The 15,222-nt window shown below is 44.0% G+C and overlaps 1 protein-coding gene across 2 annotated transcripts in view; it reads right to left on the reverse strand.

Moving 5' to 3' along the window:
* TPM4 (tropomyosin 4) overlaps positions 1 to 11,121 on the reverse strand; it is a 32,440-nt gene extending 21,319 nt beyond the window's left edge. The window contains exons 1-2 of one of the 2 annotated variants that reach the window (XM_067473568.1): positions 11,020 to 11,060; positions 6,475 to 6,661 (exon numbers count right to left, since the gene is read on the reverse strand). In XM_067473568.1, coding sequence (XP_067329669.1) covers positions 6,475 to 6,588 — 114 coding nt within the window. In that variant the 5' untranslated portion in view covers positions 6,589 to 6,661; positions 11,020 to 11,060. Of the gene's footprint in view, positions 1 to 6,474; positions 6,662 to 11,019 lie in introns of both variants that reach the window. The other variant, XM_067473569.1, reaches the window with a different exon arrangement.
* Positions 11,122 to 15,222: the final 4,101 nt, after the last annotated feature.

The following is a 15,222-nucleotide window of genomic DNA, read 5'->3' on the forward strand; positions in this document are numbered from 1 at the left end:
ACCAAGTCCCTTGGGGAGATGGTAGCAGGGTACAAATAAAGTATTATTATTATATTATTACTATTAAATGTCATTTCCTAATGATTTTCAATTCATATAGCAGTTCAAAAACATGCAAATGTGAGTAGAGCAATAGGTACTACTCTGACAGGAAGGTAAGGGCGCTCCATGCAGTCATGCCAGTGGCCACATGACTTTGGAGGTGTCTATGGACAATGCTGGCTCTCTCTCTCTACCTCTCTCTATACCTCACTCTCTACCTCTCTCTACCTCTACCTCTCTCTCTCTACCTCTCTACCCTCCGGGCTGTGCAAGGCGCGCTCTCCCCTCTTTCCCATGCTTCCTTCTTTCTTTCCTCCCTTCTTCCTTTCTCTCTTTCCTCCGTTGCCACAGCATGCAAGGAGGAAGGTGAAGAGGAAGGGGTCATGGCGCCATGGAGATCGCCTGGGAAGTTCAAGGGGAAGGAGCGAGAGAGAGAGAGAGAGAGAGAGAAGGAAAGAGGCAGGAGAAGGAGGAATGAGAAGGAGAGGAAGCTGCCCGAAGGGAGAAAGGCTCTCAATGCTGTAACGGCAGCTCTTCACTTGTATGGATTTTTGGGGTTTCTGCTGTTTCTTTGGGGGTTTTTTTGAGTGAAGGACATACATTGGGTTGTTAGGTGTACCGTGCCCAAATTTGGTGTCAATTCCCCCAGTGGTTTTCGAGTTCTGTGAATAGCACAAACGAACATTACATTTTTATTTATATCGAAGATGATGATGATGATGATGATGATGATTATGCAGCAGCTGAAAAAGCCAAAGCGATTCAAAGCTGCAGCAACCAGAGTGCCCAGATTCAGGAAAGTCACTGGGTTTTTTTTCAGCTCTGTGATTCTATGACCTTCTCCCACACGGACTGCCCAAACTTTATCTCAACAGGATAGAAATTTGGCTCCCACCTTCCCATATCAATCCCAAGCACTTTTAGATAAGCTGCTATTTATATCCCCCAGATAGCATGGAAGCTGCTTTGTCTCCTTCTCTCTTGCTGTCTTATCTGGACCTGGTGATGGACTCAGTCTGTTTTATGGCTCTCGAAACCCATCACCCCCAGCATTCCTCAGCCGAGGCTACAGATGGGAAGTGCAGTCCAGTAACATTTAAATTGCAAGAGCTGGAAGGGATCCCAAAGGACCATCCAGTCTGACCCCCTTCCTTCCATCCAGCCACAGATATAATAGGATTGAGAGAGAGAGAGAGAGATTATAAGTCTATCATGAAGTCTTAGAGTTGGGAGAAGCCTCAAAGTCCATCTAGTCCAACCGCCTTTTGCCTTCATGCAAGATGGCACAATCCAAGCCCTCCCAACAGATGCTCCAAAGCTACCATACTCCGGGGCAGAGAGAGAGTTCGACTGCTTAACAGCTCTCACAGTCAGGAAGTTCTTCCTCATGTTTAGGCGGAATCTCCTTTTTTCCCTGTAGTTTGAAGCCACTGTTCTTTAGAGGCTTTCAAGCAAAGGCTGGGTAGGCCATCTGTCGAGGGTGCTTTGAATGCAATTTTCCTGCTTCTTGGCAGAATGGGGTTGGAATGGATGGCCCACCAGGTCTCTTCCAATTCTGGGATTCTAGCCATAATCAATAATAAGAAAAATAAGACAATGGAGCAATGGACTCAAATGGCAGGAAGAGCGATCCCACCTCAACATGAGGAAGAATGCAATAATAATAATAATAATAATAATAATAATAATAATAATAATAATAATCTATATAAATAAAAATGTAATGTTCGTTTGTGGGATTAACAGAACCAAAAAACCGCTGGACAAATTGACACCAAATTTGGACACAAGACACCTATCAGGCCAACAAGTGACCATAAAAACACTGAAAAACACAGCAGAAGGGACTTAAAAAGCAAAAACAAAAACAAAAATACATTACAACGCATATGCACACACAAAACACATACACAGAAAGGAGGAAGGAAGGAAGGAGAGAAGGAGGGAGAGAAGGAGAGAAGGAAAGAAAGAAGGGTAGAGAAGGAAGGAGGGAGAGAAAGAGGGAAGGAGAGAAGGAAGGAAAGAAAGAAAGGTAGAGAAGGAAGGAAGGCGAGAAGGAGGGAGAGAAATAGGGGGAGAAAGAGGGAAAGAAGGAGGGAAGGAGAGAAGGAAGGAAAAGGGGTAGAGAAAAAAGGAGGGAGAGAAAGAGAGAAGGAAGGAAAAAAGGGTAGAGAAGGAAGGAAGGAAGGAAGGAGGGAAGGAGGGAAGGAGATAAAAAAGGAAAGAAAGAAGGGTAGAGAAGGAAGGAAGGAAAGAAGGAGGAAGAGAAAGAGGGGGAGAAAGAGGGAAGGAGAGAAGGAAAGAAAGGAAGAGAAGGAAGGAGAGAAGGAGGGAGAGAAAGGGAAAGAAGGAGGGAAGGAGAGAGAAAAAAAGGAAAGAATGGTAGAGAAGGAAGGAAGGAGAGAAGGAGGGAGAGAATGAAAGAGAGAAAGAGGGAGGGAGGGAAGGAAGGAAAGAGACAAGGAAGGATGGAACCAAAGAGCAAAGGAAGCTAGAAAAGAAACAGGTAGAGAAGGAAGAAGAAGGGAAAGAAAAAGAGGGAAGAAAGGAAAGAGGGAGGGAAGGAGAGAAAGAAAGGAGAGAAATAGGGAGGGAAGGTTGGCCACAGCAACGCGTGGCGGGTACAGCTAGTAATATTATATTACATGTACATACAATACCATTATATTATATATTATATTATATTATACTCACTAAACCCCATTTTCCAGCCTCCAACAGACCTCACTACCTCTGAGGATGCCTGCCACAGATGCAGGCGAAACGTCAGGAGAGAATGCTTCTGGAACATGGCCCTACAGCCCGGAAAGCTCACAACAACCCAGTGATTCTGGCCATGAAAGCCTTCGACAATACAATATTCAGACTGCAATATTTTCCATGCAAACGAAGATACGGACTTGAAATTTTGACCAAGTGTTGTGCTTGTGCTGGACAGAATACTGCCAAGTTTGCAACTGTCCAGCATCTAAAGCCACCCTGCAGGATCTCTTCCATTGACGCAGGTCAAAGTATGTTATATATCACATTGAAACCAGCATCCCCATCACCATAGGGGCCAACACCCGATAGCCATGCAGTAACTACCAGGGACCATGAGAATGCATAAAGCATAAATGCACAAAATATAACATACTTTGGGCCCCCTGGTGGCGCAGCAGGTGAAACCACTGAGCTGCTGAACTTGCTGACCGAAAGGTTGGTGGTTCGAATCTAGGAAGTGGGGTGAGCTCCTGCTGTTAGCTCCAGCTTCTGCCAACCTAGAGGTTCGAAAACATGCAAATCATAGAATTATAGAATCATAGAGTTGGAAGAGACCTCATGGGCCATCCAGTCCAACCCCCTGCCGAGAAGCAGGAATATTGCATTCAAAGCACCCCTGACAGATGGCCATCCAGCCTCTGTTTAAAAGCTTCCAAAGAAGGAGCCTCCACCACACTCCGGGGCAGAGAGTTCTACTGCTGAACGGCTCTCACAGTCAGGAAGTTCTTCCTCATGTTCAGATGGAATCATCATCATCATCATGCTTGGTCAAAATCTCAAGTCCGTAACTTCGTTGGCATGGAAAGGGTTGCAATCTGAATATTGGACTACCCTTCAGATAAAGGGGTCTAGATTAGCAGCTCTTGCAGTGAGAGATCCCACATTTTGGGAAACTTAGTTTAACACCTAACTGGCACTACAATTGCATTACATGGTGGCGGGAAGGTTTAGACCAGTGTTTCTCCACCTTCCTAATGCCGCAACCCCTGAATACAGTTCCTTATGTTGCGGTGACCCCCAACCATAACCTTATTTTCGTTGCTACTTCATAACTGTCATTTTGTTCCTGTTATGAATCGTTATGTCAGTATCTCATATGCAGGATGTATTTTCATTCACTGGACCACATTTGGCACAAATGCCCGATACGTTCAATTTTGAATACTTGTGGGGTTGGGGGAATTGATTTTTATCATTTGGGAATTGTAGCTGCAGGGATTTATAGTTCACCTACAATCAACTTGGCACGAATCCTCAATATACCCAAATGTTAACACTGGGGGAGTTTGGGGAAAATAGACCTTGACATTTGGGAGTTGTAGTTGCTGGGATTTATAGTTTACCTACAACCGAAGAGCATTCTGAACTCCACCAACGATGGAAATGAATCAAACTTGGCACAAAGAAACCCCATGACCAACAGAAAACACTAGAAGGGGTTGGTGGGCGTTGGCCTTGAGTTTGGGAGTTATAATTCACCTACATTTATAGTTCACCTACAATCAAAGAGCATTCTGAACTCCACCAATGATGGAATTGAACCAAACTTGCCACACAGAATTCCCATGACCATCAGCAAATACTGGGAGGGTTTGGTAAGCACTGACCTTGAGTTTGGGAATTGTAGTTCACCTACATCCAGAGAGCACTATGGACTCAAACAACAATGGGTCTGGGACAAACTTGGCACAAATACTCAATGTGCCCAGATGTGAACATTGGTGGAGTTTGGGGAAAATAGACCTTGACATTTGGAAGTTGTAGTTGCTGTGATTTATAGTTCACCTACAATCAAAGAGCATTCTGAACTCCCACCAACGATGGAATTGAATCAAACTTGCCACACAGAACCCCCATGACCAACAGCAAATACTGGGAGGGTTTGGTAAGTACTGATCTTGAGTTTTGGAGTTGTAGTTCACCTACATCCAGGAGTCAAACAATGATGGGTCTGGGCCAAACTTGGCACAAATACTCAATGTGCCCAGATGTGAACATTGGTGGAGTTTGGGGAAAATAGATCATGACATTTGGGGGTTGTAGTTGCAGGGATTTATAGTTCACCTACAATCAAAGAGCATTCTGAACCCCACCAACAATAGAATTGGACCAAACTTGGGACACAGCACCCCTATGACCAAAAGAAAATACTGGGTCTTTGGCGACTCCTCTGACACCCCCTCCAGACTCCCAGGTTGAGAAACACTGATTGAGAGCACTTGGCATGGAATGTCCCACCATCTCCCTCCCTGCCCTGTGAATCCATGGCTCCGAAAGGTCAGCACTAAGCCCCCCTGGAGGGGCCAATGCCCCCGGGGCCCAGCTAAGTGCCTCCTCATCCCTTTTGGCTCATGACTTCATCTGGAAAGCTGGGCACCCAACCGTTGGTTAGTTCCCCTCCCCTCCTTCTTTCCTCTCTCCGTGCAGAAGAGGAAATTGGTCATCATCACTGTATTAATAAGAGTCACGGCTCAGATAGGAAGCTGGAAAAGTCGAGCATTCTCTGCACTTGTGTCATGTCCGGCTGGGCACAACGCAACCCTCAGAAGCCCAGGATTGTTGTGGCCGAGAGACTCATGGCATCAGAAAATAATAATAATAATAATAATAATAATAATAATAATAATAATAATAGAAAATAATATTAATAATAATGGATTCCAGCCAGTCCAAACCCCTTCTGGCCAGGCAAGGAGACACAATCGAAGCCCTCCCAACAGATGGCCATCCAGTCCAACCCCCCTCTAGTTAGATAGATATATAAATAGGATTGACAGATGGACAGACAGACAGAATGGACAGAAAGAATCATAGAGTTGGAAGAGACCTTAAGGGCCATCCAATCCAACCCCATTTTTACCAGGTGGGAAGACACCATTCAATCCCTCCCAACAGATGGCCATCCAGTCCAACCCCCTCTAGACAGACAGACAGACAGACAGATAAATAGACTGACAGGCAGGCAGGCAGATGGATAGAATCCTAGAGTTGGAAGTGACTCCCAAAGGCCATCTAGACCAACCCCCTTGTATGGATAGATAGATAGATAGATAGATAGATAGATAGATAGATAGATAGACTCTTAGTTGGAAGAGACCCCCAAAGGCCTTCTAGACCTACTCTTAGAGTTGGAAGAGACTCCCAAAGGCCATCTAGACCAACCCCCTTGTATGGATAGATAGACTCTTAGAGTTGGAAGAGACTCCCAAAGGCCATCTAGATGAATCCCCTTGTATAGATAGATAGACTCTTAGGGTTGGAAGAGACTCCCAAAGGCCATCTAGACCAAACCCCTTGTATGGATAGATAGATAGACTCTTAGAGTTGGAAGAGACTCCCAAAGGCCATCTAGACCAACCCCCTTGTATGGATAGATTCTTAGAGTTGGAAGAAATTCCCAAAGGCCATCTAGATCAACCCGCTTGTATGGATAGATAGATATGACTCTTAGAGTTGGAAGAGACTCCCAAAGGCCATTCAGTCCAACCCTGTTGGGTGGGTGGATGAGTAGATAGCTAGATGGACAGAATCCTAGAGTTGGAAGCGACTCCAAGGTACATCCAGTCCAATTCCAGTCTTCTACAGACACAACTGAAGCCCTCCCGATAGATGGCCACCCCACCTCTGAGGCTGGCTCTGCTCAGGCCAACCCCACTGGTGACCCCTGACCTGTTTGCACTTGTCCTCGGCGGCCTTTTTGTCGGCCTCGGCCTGCTCGGCCCGGTCGATGGCATTCTCCTTGTCCAGCTTCAGCATCTGCATCTTCTTCTTGATGGCCTCCATGGTCGGAACGTAAGCCTGATGCCGGCGAGCGAGCGAGAAGGTCGGCAGGGGAAGTCAGCCCAAATGAGCGTGTCTGCAAAGCAGGACACATTGTCAGGCAGGACCCTTTTAAGCCCCAGTCCTTGGCAGCTCGCCTCCCCTCCAGAGATAAGCCGGAGCCCCCAGGAATCCAGCCCGCTGCTCGGCCAGGCCTTATTTGGGGCTTGGCTTTATCTTTGGGGGGAAGAAAAAGGCGCTGCTTCCATTTTTAACTTCAGGGCAGGAGCAAAAGGTGGATGCCTGAGTGGAGAGACAACGCTGGCAAAAGCCATTGTTTTGCGGGGGGTGGGGGTGGGTTTGAATCCAAGTCCTATTGGGCAGCACAGTGATCCCGAGGGACCCAAAGGGCACAAGATGCTCCTTCTTCCCAAAGCTTGACGATTGAGATTGCCAGAGCCAACAAGTTCCTATAATTACCCAGGAACCTATTATTATTATCTATACACATGATACAAGTGAAAATATGTTTGTGTGTGTGTGTGGCTGGGGCATCCACTTATGCCAGTGGTTCTCAAGCTGGGAGTTGGGACCCCTGGGGGGGTGTCAGAGGGGTAGCCAAAGACAATCAGAAAATACAGTATTCTCTGTTGGTCATGGGTTTTCTGTGTGCCAAGTTTGGTTCAATTTCATCATTGGTGGAGTTCAGAATACTTTTTGATTGTAGGTGAACTATAAATCCCAGCAACTACAACTCCCCACTGGTAACTGCACTCCATGCAGTCATGCCGTGGAGGTGTCTATGGACAACGACGGCTCTTCGGCTTAGAAATGGAGATGAGCACCACACCCCAGAGTCGGACACGACTGGACTTCATGTCAGGGGAAAACCTTTACTTTTTACCTACAACTCCCAAATGTCAAGGTCTATTTTCCCCAAACTCCACCAATGTTCACATTTGGGCATATTGAGGATCTGTGCCAAGTTTGGTCCAGATCCATCATTGTTTGAGTTCACAGGGCTCTCTGGATGTAGGTGAACTACAACTCCCAAATTCAAGGTCAATGCACACCAACCCCTTCTAGTGTTTTCTGTTGGTCATAGGGTTTCTGTGTGCCAAGTTTGGTTCAATTCCATAATTGGTGGAGTTCAGAATGCTTTTTGATTGTAGGTGAACTCTAAATCCCAGCAACTACAACTCCCAAATGTCAAGGTCTATTTTCCCCAAACTCTACCAGTGTTCACATTTGGGCATATTGAGTATTCGTGCCAAGTTTGGTCCAGATCCATCATTGTTTGAGTCCACAGGGCTCTGTGGATGTAGGTGAACTACAACTCCCAAACTCAAGGTCAATACACACCAACCCCTTCTAGTGTTTTCTGTTGGTCTTGGGGTTTCTGTGTGCCAAGTTTGGTCCAGATCCATCACTGTTTGAGCTCTCTGGATGTAGGTGAACTACAACTCCCAAACTCAAGGTCAATGCACATCAACCCCTTTTGGTGTTTTCTGTTGGTAGTGGGGTTTGTGTGCCAAGTTTGGTTCAATTCCATCATTGGTGGAGTTCAGAATGCTTTTTGATTGTAGGTGAACTATAAATGCCAGCAACTACAACTCTCAAATGTCAAGGTCTATTTTCCCCAAACTCTACCAGTGATAACATTTGGGCATATTGAGGATTCGTGCCAAGTTTGGTCCAGATCATCATTGTTTGAGTCCACAGGGCTCTCTGGATGTAGGTGAACTACAACTTCCAAACTCCAGGCCAATGCCCACCAACCCCTTCTAGTGTTTTCTGTTGGTCATGGGTTTTCTGTGTGCCAAGTTTGGTTCAATTCCATAATTGGTGGAGTTCAGAATGCTTTTTGATTGTAGGTGAACTATAAATCCCAGCAACTACAACTCCCAAATGTCAAGGTCTATTTTCCCCAAACTCCACCAGTGTTCACATTTGGGTATATTGAGGATTCGTGCCAAGTTTGGTCCAGATCCATCATTGCTTGAGCTCTCTGGATGTAGGTGAACTACAACACCCAAACTCAAGGTGAATACACACCAAACCCTTCTAGTGTTTCTGTTGGTTATGGGATTTCTGTGTGCCAAGTTTGGTTCAATTCCATCGTTGGTGGAGTTCAGAATGCTCTTTGGTTGTAGGTGAACTATAAATCCCAGCAACTACAACTCCCAAATGACAGAATCATCCTGACAACCTCATCAGTATTCAAATGTGGCGTTATCAGGTATTTGTGCCAAATGTGGTCCAGTGAATGAAAATACATCCTGCATATTTTCCATTTTAATCTATTACATTTGGCCCGGCCATTTTTAAAATTGTTTATGTCACTATTGACTGTTTTTTGTTTATGTGATTTATATGATTTGTATTTTATTGATTGTTTATTGATGTTGTGTTTATTGATGTTTTGTTCGATGTACTTTGGGCTTGGCCTCATGTAAGCCGCACCGAGTCCCTTGGGGAGATGGTAGCGGGGTACAAATAAAGATTATTATTATTATTATTATTATTATCATCAGATATTTACATGACGATTCATAACAGTAGCAAAATTATGAAGTAGCAATGAAAATAATGTTATGGTTGGGAGTCACCACAGCATGAGGAACTGTATTAAGGGGTCACGGCATTCGGAAGATTGAGAAACACTGACGTACACAGACAAGTTCCTGCCTCCACAAACAGCTCCAGCTCCCACTGCTCAGGAGACATTAATGGCCCTCGCTACAATGACATTTCAGGTTATAGCGAGCACCGGGAACATGTCCAAGAGCCCTGCCAATGTCCTCCACAAACACCATACTGCCCACCACCCAAGTGAAGGCTGTCATTCAAGGACAATTTCATCCTAGAGTTTATGTGATACTGTTTTTATACTCATGTAGTTTATGCGATATACTACACGTAGCGCCTTGTAAGCTGCCCCGAGTCCCTTTTGGGAGATGGTGGCGGGATATAAATAAACTTTATTATTATTGTTGTTGTTGTTGTTGTTGACTTATATCCAGAGCACTGTGAACCCAAACAATGATGGATCTGCACCAAATTTGGCATGCATACTCGATATGCCAACATTTGAAACCTGGTGGGCTTAGGGTGGATTTGGCCTTGACATTTGTTAGTTGTAGGTACTGGGATTTATAGTTCACCTGCAATCAAAGAGCGCTCTGCACTCCACCAATGATGGACCTGGACCTAACATGGCACACAGAACTCCCACGACCAACTGAACGTATTGGAGGGATTTGGTGGACTGACCCACCAAGGTGGGAGTTGTAATTCGCCCTGCAGCCAGCGAGCACACTTACTTACTTACTTAGGCGATCCCTCGTTGTCCGAGTAAGATTGTCCTCCAAGTGCGGTGTCTTGGCGGTGGGTACGTAGTGCATGAGTTTCAGAGCACACTGAACCCCACCAATGAATCATCTACAGCAAACTTGCCCAACATCACAAACTTTAAGTATTGATGGCGTTTCAGGGAGTTGACCTGGCATGATGGGACTTGTAGTTCACTTACAACCTTATGCATTTTTTAAAATAAACAAATGACTTCTTCTAATAACCCGGGCAACACCAGGGACCCAAGCTAGTAATTAATAATAATAACTTATTATTATAATTGATTATTAAATGAATATTAATAACTTATGATTAACTTGTAACTTATTAAATAATTAATAATTAAGTAATAAGCTATGTTTTACCTTGTTCACGTCAGCATATTTTCAATTTTAATCTATTACATTTGGCCCAGCCATTTTTAAAATTGTTTATGTTACTATTGATTGTTTTTTGTTTATGTGATTTATATTATTTGTATTTTATTGATTGTTTATTGATGTTGTGTTTATTGATGTTTTGTTTGATGTACTTTGGGCTTGGCCTCATGTAAGCCGCACCGAGTCCCTTGGGGAGATGGTAGCAGGGTATAAATAAAGTTTATTATTATTATTAATAATAATAATAATTACTAAATAATAAATAAATATTCGTTATTACTAATAATAACTTATTATATGGAGCCCCGAATGGCACAATGGATTAAACCCTTGTGCCAGCAGGACTGCTAACCAATTGGTCAGTGGTTTGAATCTGGGGAGCGGGTTGAGCTCCCGTCCATCAGCTACAGCTTCTCACGCGGGGACATGAGAGAAGCCTCCCACAGAATAGTAAAACATTGGGGTGTCCCCTGGGCAATGTCCAATTCACTCACACCAGAAGCAACTTGCAGTTTCTCAAGTTGCCCCTGACATGAATTTTTTTTTATGTTTATTAACTTATTATTGTAATTTATTATTTTATCAATATTATGCATTATTTTATTAACATTATTAATAGCATAATATATAATTAATAACTTATTATTATGAATAATAACAGTATTATTATGTATAGTAATAATAACATTATTATTATTATTATTATTTTAATAACACCTACCTTCACTACCAGGAAGGTAGCCATAGGGAGTCCACCGGAGTCTTCTTCTCGGTAGGTTTGGATGGCCATCTGTCAGGAGGGATTGAATGGTGTCTTCCTGCCTGCTAGAAAAAAAAGGGGTCAGACCGGATGGCCCTTGGGGTCTCTTCCAACTCTAGAATACTATCTATCTATCTATCTATCTATCTATCTATCTATCTATCTATCATGGGTTGGACTGGATGGCCCTTGGAGTCTCTTCCAACTCCAGGATACTATCTATCTATCTATCTATCTATCTATCTATCTATCTATCTATCTATTATGGGTTGGACTGGATGGCCCTGGGGTCTCTTCCAACTCTAGGATACTATCTATCTATCTATCTATCTATCTATCTATCTATCTATTATGGGTTGGACTGGATGGCCCTTGGGGTCTCTTCCAACTCTAGGATACTATCTATCTATCTATCTATCTATCTATCTATTATGGGTTGGACTGGATGGCCCTTGGGGTCTCTTCCAACTCTAGGATACTATCTATCTATCTATCTATCTATCTATCTATCTATCTATCTATCTATCTATCTATCTATTATGGGTTGGACTGGATGGCCCTGGGGTCTCCTCCAACACTATGATTCTATCTATCTGTGGTTAGACAGGATGGCCATCAGTCGGGAGGGCTTCAGTTGTGCCTTCTCGCCTCCATCCCCCCCCCCCCCCCCACTTCCCCTTTCCCGGTGCCACTCTGCTGGCTGCCCACTTCTTCTCTATCAACAGGAAACATCTTTCCACCGTGCAGGAAGCGGCCCTTGTGTCATTGGACGTGACGGGGCTGGCCTCGTCCTATCGGGGCGTGGATATTTTGGGAGGCGTATATATATCTATATTTGTGTGCAATGGGGCAGAATTGTCACAGCTTCCCTGCCAGGCTTGAGAAGGCCTGTGGCTCCCTTGGCGGCTTCCCTCTAACAGTGGCATGCTGGAATCCCCCTTCCAGCCCTGATGCAGAAGGAGCAAGGTCTGCGGGAGAGTTTCACAGATTCCCAGACCTGGAAGAGACCCCCCCAGGGCCATCTAGTCCAGCCCACTTCAGCCAGGAACCCCTCCTGAGCGATGGCAATCCAGTGTCTGCTTCCAGAGAAGAAGACAATACCAGACTATTATTATTATTATTATTATTATTATTATTATTATTATTAAGCAGGGCCTAGATGGCCATCTGTTGGGAGGGCTTGGATGGCATCTGGCCGAAGGGGATTAGGACTGGGTGGTCCTTGGGGGTCTCTTCCAACTCTAGGATTCTATTATAACGATGAGGATGCAGAGGCTTGAGTGGCCATCTGTTGGGAGAGCTCGGATTGTGCTTTCCAGTTTGGCAGAAAGGGTTTCAACTAGATGGTCCTTGGGGCCTCTTTCTGACCTTGGAGGAATATAGACTGTCTGGGAGTCCAGTGGCGTCTCCTTCCCTGAAGGTTTTGAAGCAGAGGCTGGACATGGCCATCTGTCAGGAGGGATTGGATGGGGTCTTTCTATCTGACAGGATGGACTGGGTGGGGTCTTTCCCTAACTTTATGATTCTACTATTTTTCTGGGGTATTTGGCTAAAACTGGGGGTCAAGTGGCCCCAGATAGATAGATAGGATAGACGGACATATAGTAGATAGGATGAATGGATAGACAGATAGATAGGTTGGATGGATGTATAGACAGGATAGATAGGATAGATGGACAGATTGATATAGATAGATACATAGTAGATAGGATGGATGGACAGATGGATAGATAGATAGGATGGATAGATAGTAGATAAACAGACAGATAGTAGATAGGATGGATGGATGGATGGATGGATGGATGGATGGATAGATAGATAGATAGATAGATAGATAGGATGGACAGACAGAAAGATAGGATAGATGGACAAATGAATGGATGGATGGATGGATGGATGGATAGTAGACAGACAGATAGTAGATAGGATGGATGGACAGACGGATAGATAGTAGACAGATAGTAGGATGGACAGATGGATAGATAGGGTGGACAGACAGAAAGATAGGATGGATGGACAGACGGATAGATAGGGTGGACAGACAGAAAGATAGGATGGATGGACAGATGGATAGATAGATGGAATGGATGGATAGATAGATAGTAGATAAACAGACAGATAGTAGATAGGATGGATGGAGAGACGGATAGATAGATAGATGATAGATAGATAGATAGATAGATAGATAGATACATAGATAGATAGATACATAGATAGTAGACAGATAGTAGGATGGATGGACAGATGGATAGATAGGGTGAACAGACAGAAAGATAGGATGGGTGGACAAACAGATAGATAGAAAGATAGATAGATAGATAGATAGATGGGATGGATGGATAGATAGATAGATAGATAGATAGATAGTAGACAGATAGGATGGATGGACAGACGGATAGGGTGGGCAGACAGAAAGATAGGATGGATGGACAGATGGATAGATAGATGGAATGGATGGATGGATAGATAGATAGTAGATAAACAGATAGTAGATAGGATGGATGGACAGACGGATAGATAGATAGATAGTAGACAGATAGTAGGATGGATGGTCAGACGAATAGATAGAGTGGACAGACAGAAAGATAGGATGGATGGAGAGATGGATAGATAGATGGGATAGGTAGGTAGATAGATAGATAGATAGATAGATAGTAGATAAACAGACAGATAGTAAATAGGATGGATTGACAGACGGATAGATAGATAGATAGACGGACAGACAGACAGACGGACAGACAGAAAGATAGGATGGATGGAGAGATGGATAGATAGATGGGATAGGTAGATAGATAGATAGATAGATAGATAGATAGTAGATAAACAGACAGAAAGTAGATAGGATGGATGGACAGACGGATAGATAGAAGACAGACAGATAGTAGATAGGATGGATGGACAGATGGATAGATAGGGTGGACAGACAGAAAGACAGGATGGATGGACAGATGGATAGATAGATAGATAGATGGGATAGGTAGATAGATAGATAGATAGATAGATAGAGAGATAGATTGATAGATAGTAGATAAACAGACAGATAGTAAATAGGATGGACTGACAGACGGATAGCTAGATAGCTAGATAGCTAGATAGCTAGATAGCTAGATAGATAGGGTGGACAGACAGAAAGATAGGATGGATGGACAAACAGATAGATAGTAGACAGACAGATAGTAGATAGGATAGATGGAGAGACAGATAAATAGCATGGACAGATAGAAAGATAGGATGGACGGACAGGCTGATAGATGATGGATGTAAATAGACAGATAAAATGACCAGATGGACGGACAGATAAATAGATGATGGATGTAAACAGATAAATAGATAAGATAGACAGATAGGATGTACAGATGGATAGACAAGACAGACAGATAGAGAGAGAGAATGGGCGGATGGATGGATGGATAGACAGACAGATAGGATGGACAGATAGATGGATAAATAAATAGATAGGTTTTTATGTGCCACTAAGGCTTTGGTCCTTCTTTTCCGATGTGACCTTCTGCCATCCCCTGGGTTCTGAAGAAACCCCACCCGTTTCCTCTGCTATCTCCGATCATCATTGCTGTTGTGTGTGTGTGTGTGCTTGTGCGGTCACAGTGCACATCAAACCTCAGCCGCAGCTCCTTATTTCTCAGAAACAAGGAGTGCCCGTTGGTGCACAAACACCTTGGCTGTGTGTGTGTGTGTATGTGTGTTTTTAAAGCAAATCAAAGACTGCAAGGAGCTCCGTTATCTCCCCCAACGATCAAGATGAGAGAGATACAGATGCTTTGCTTTGCATCTTGACGGTAAATGATGCCTCTTGCCTCTTTCAACCCGAGTTGGAAGAGACCCCCACAGGCCATGCAAACAGCCTGCTGCTTAGGATGCAGGAAAACTCCATCCAATCCCTCCCCACAGATGGTCATCCAGCCTGTTTCAAAAACTCCACCACATATCTCTGACATCTTAATGTTTTGATGGGATCTCTTTTCCTGCCTTAAGCAAGCTCAAGATATCATTAAGGATCCAGTTTCAACATCTGGCTTCTTACTGCTTGGGGGAATCCTTTGTTGGGAGATGATTAGCTGGCCCTGATCGTTTCTTGTCTGGAATTCCCCTGTTTTTGAGTGTTGTTCTTTATTTGCTGTTATTTTTAATATTTGCAGCCTCCCA

The sequence above is a fragment of the Anolis sagrei genome, chromosome X, assembly GCF_037176765.1.
Source record: "Anolis sagrei isolate rAnoSag1 chromosome X, rAnoSag1.mat, whole genome shotgun sequence".
In the NCBI taxonomy this organism is placed as follows: Eukaryota; Metazoa; Chordata; class Lepidosauria; order Squamata; family Dactyloidae; genus Anolis; species Anolis sagrei.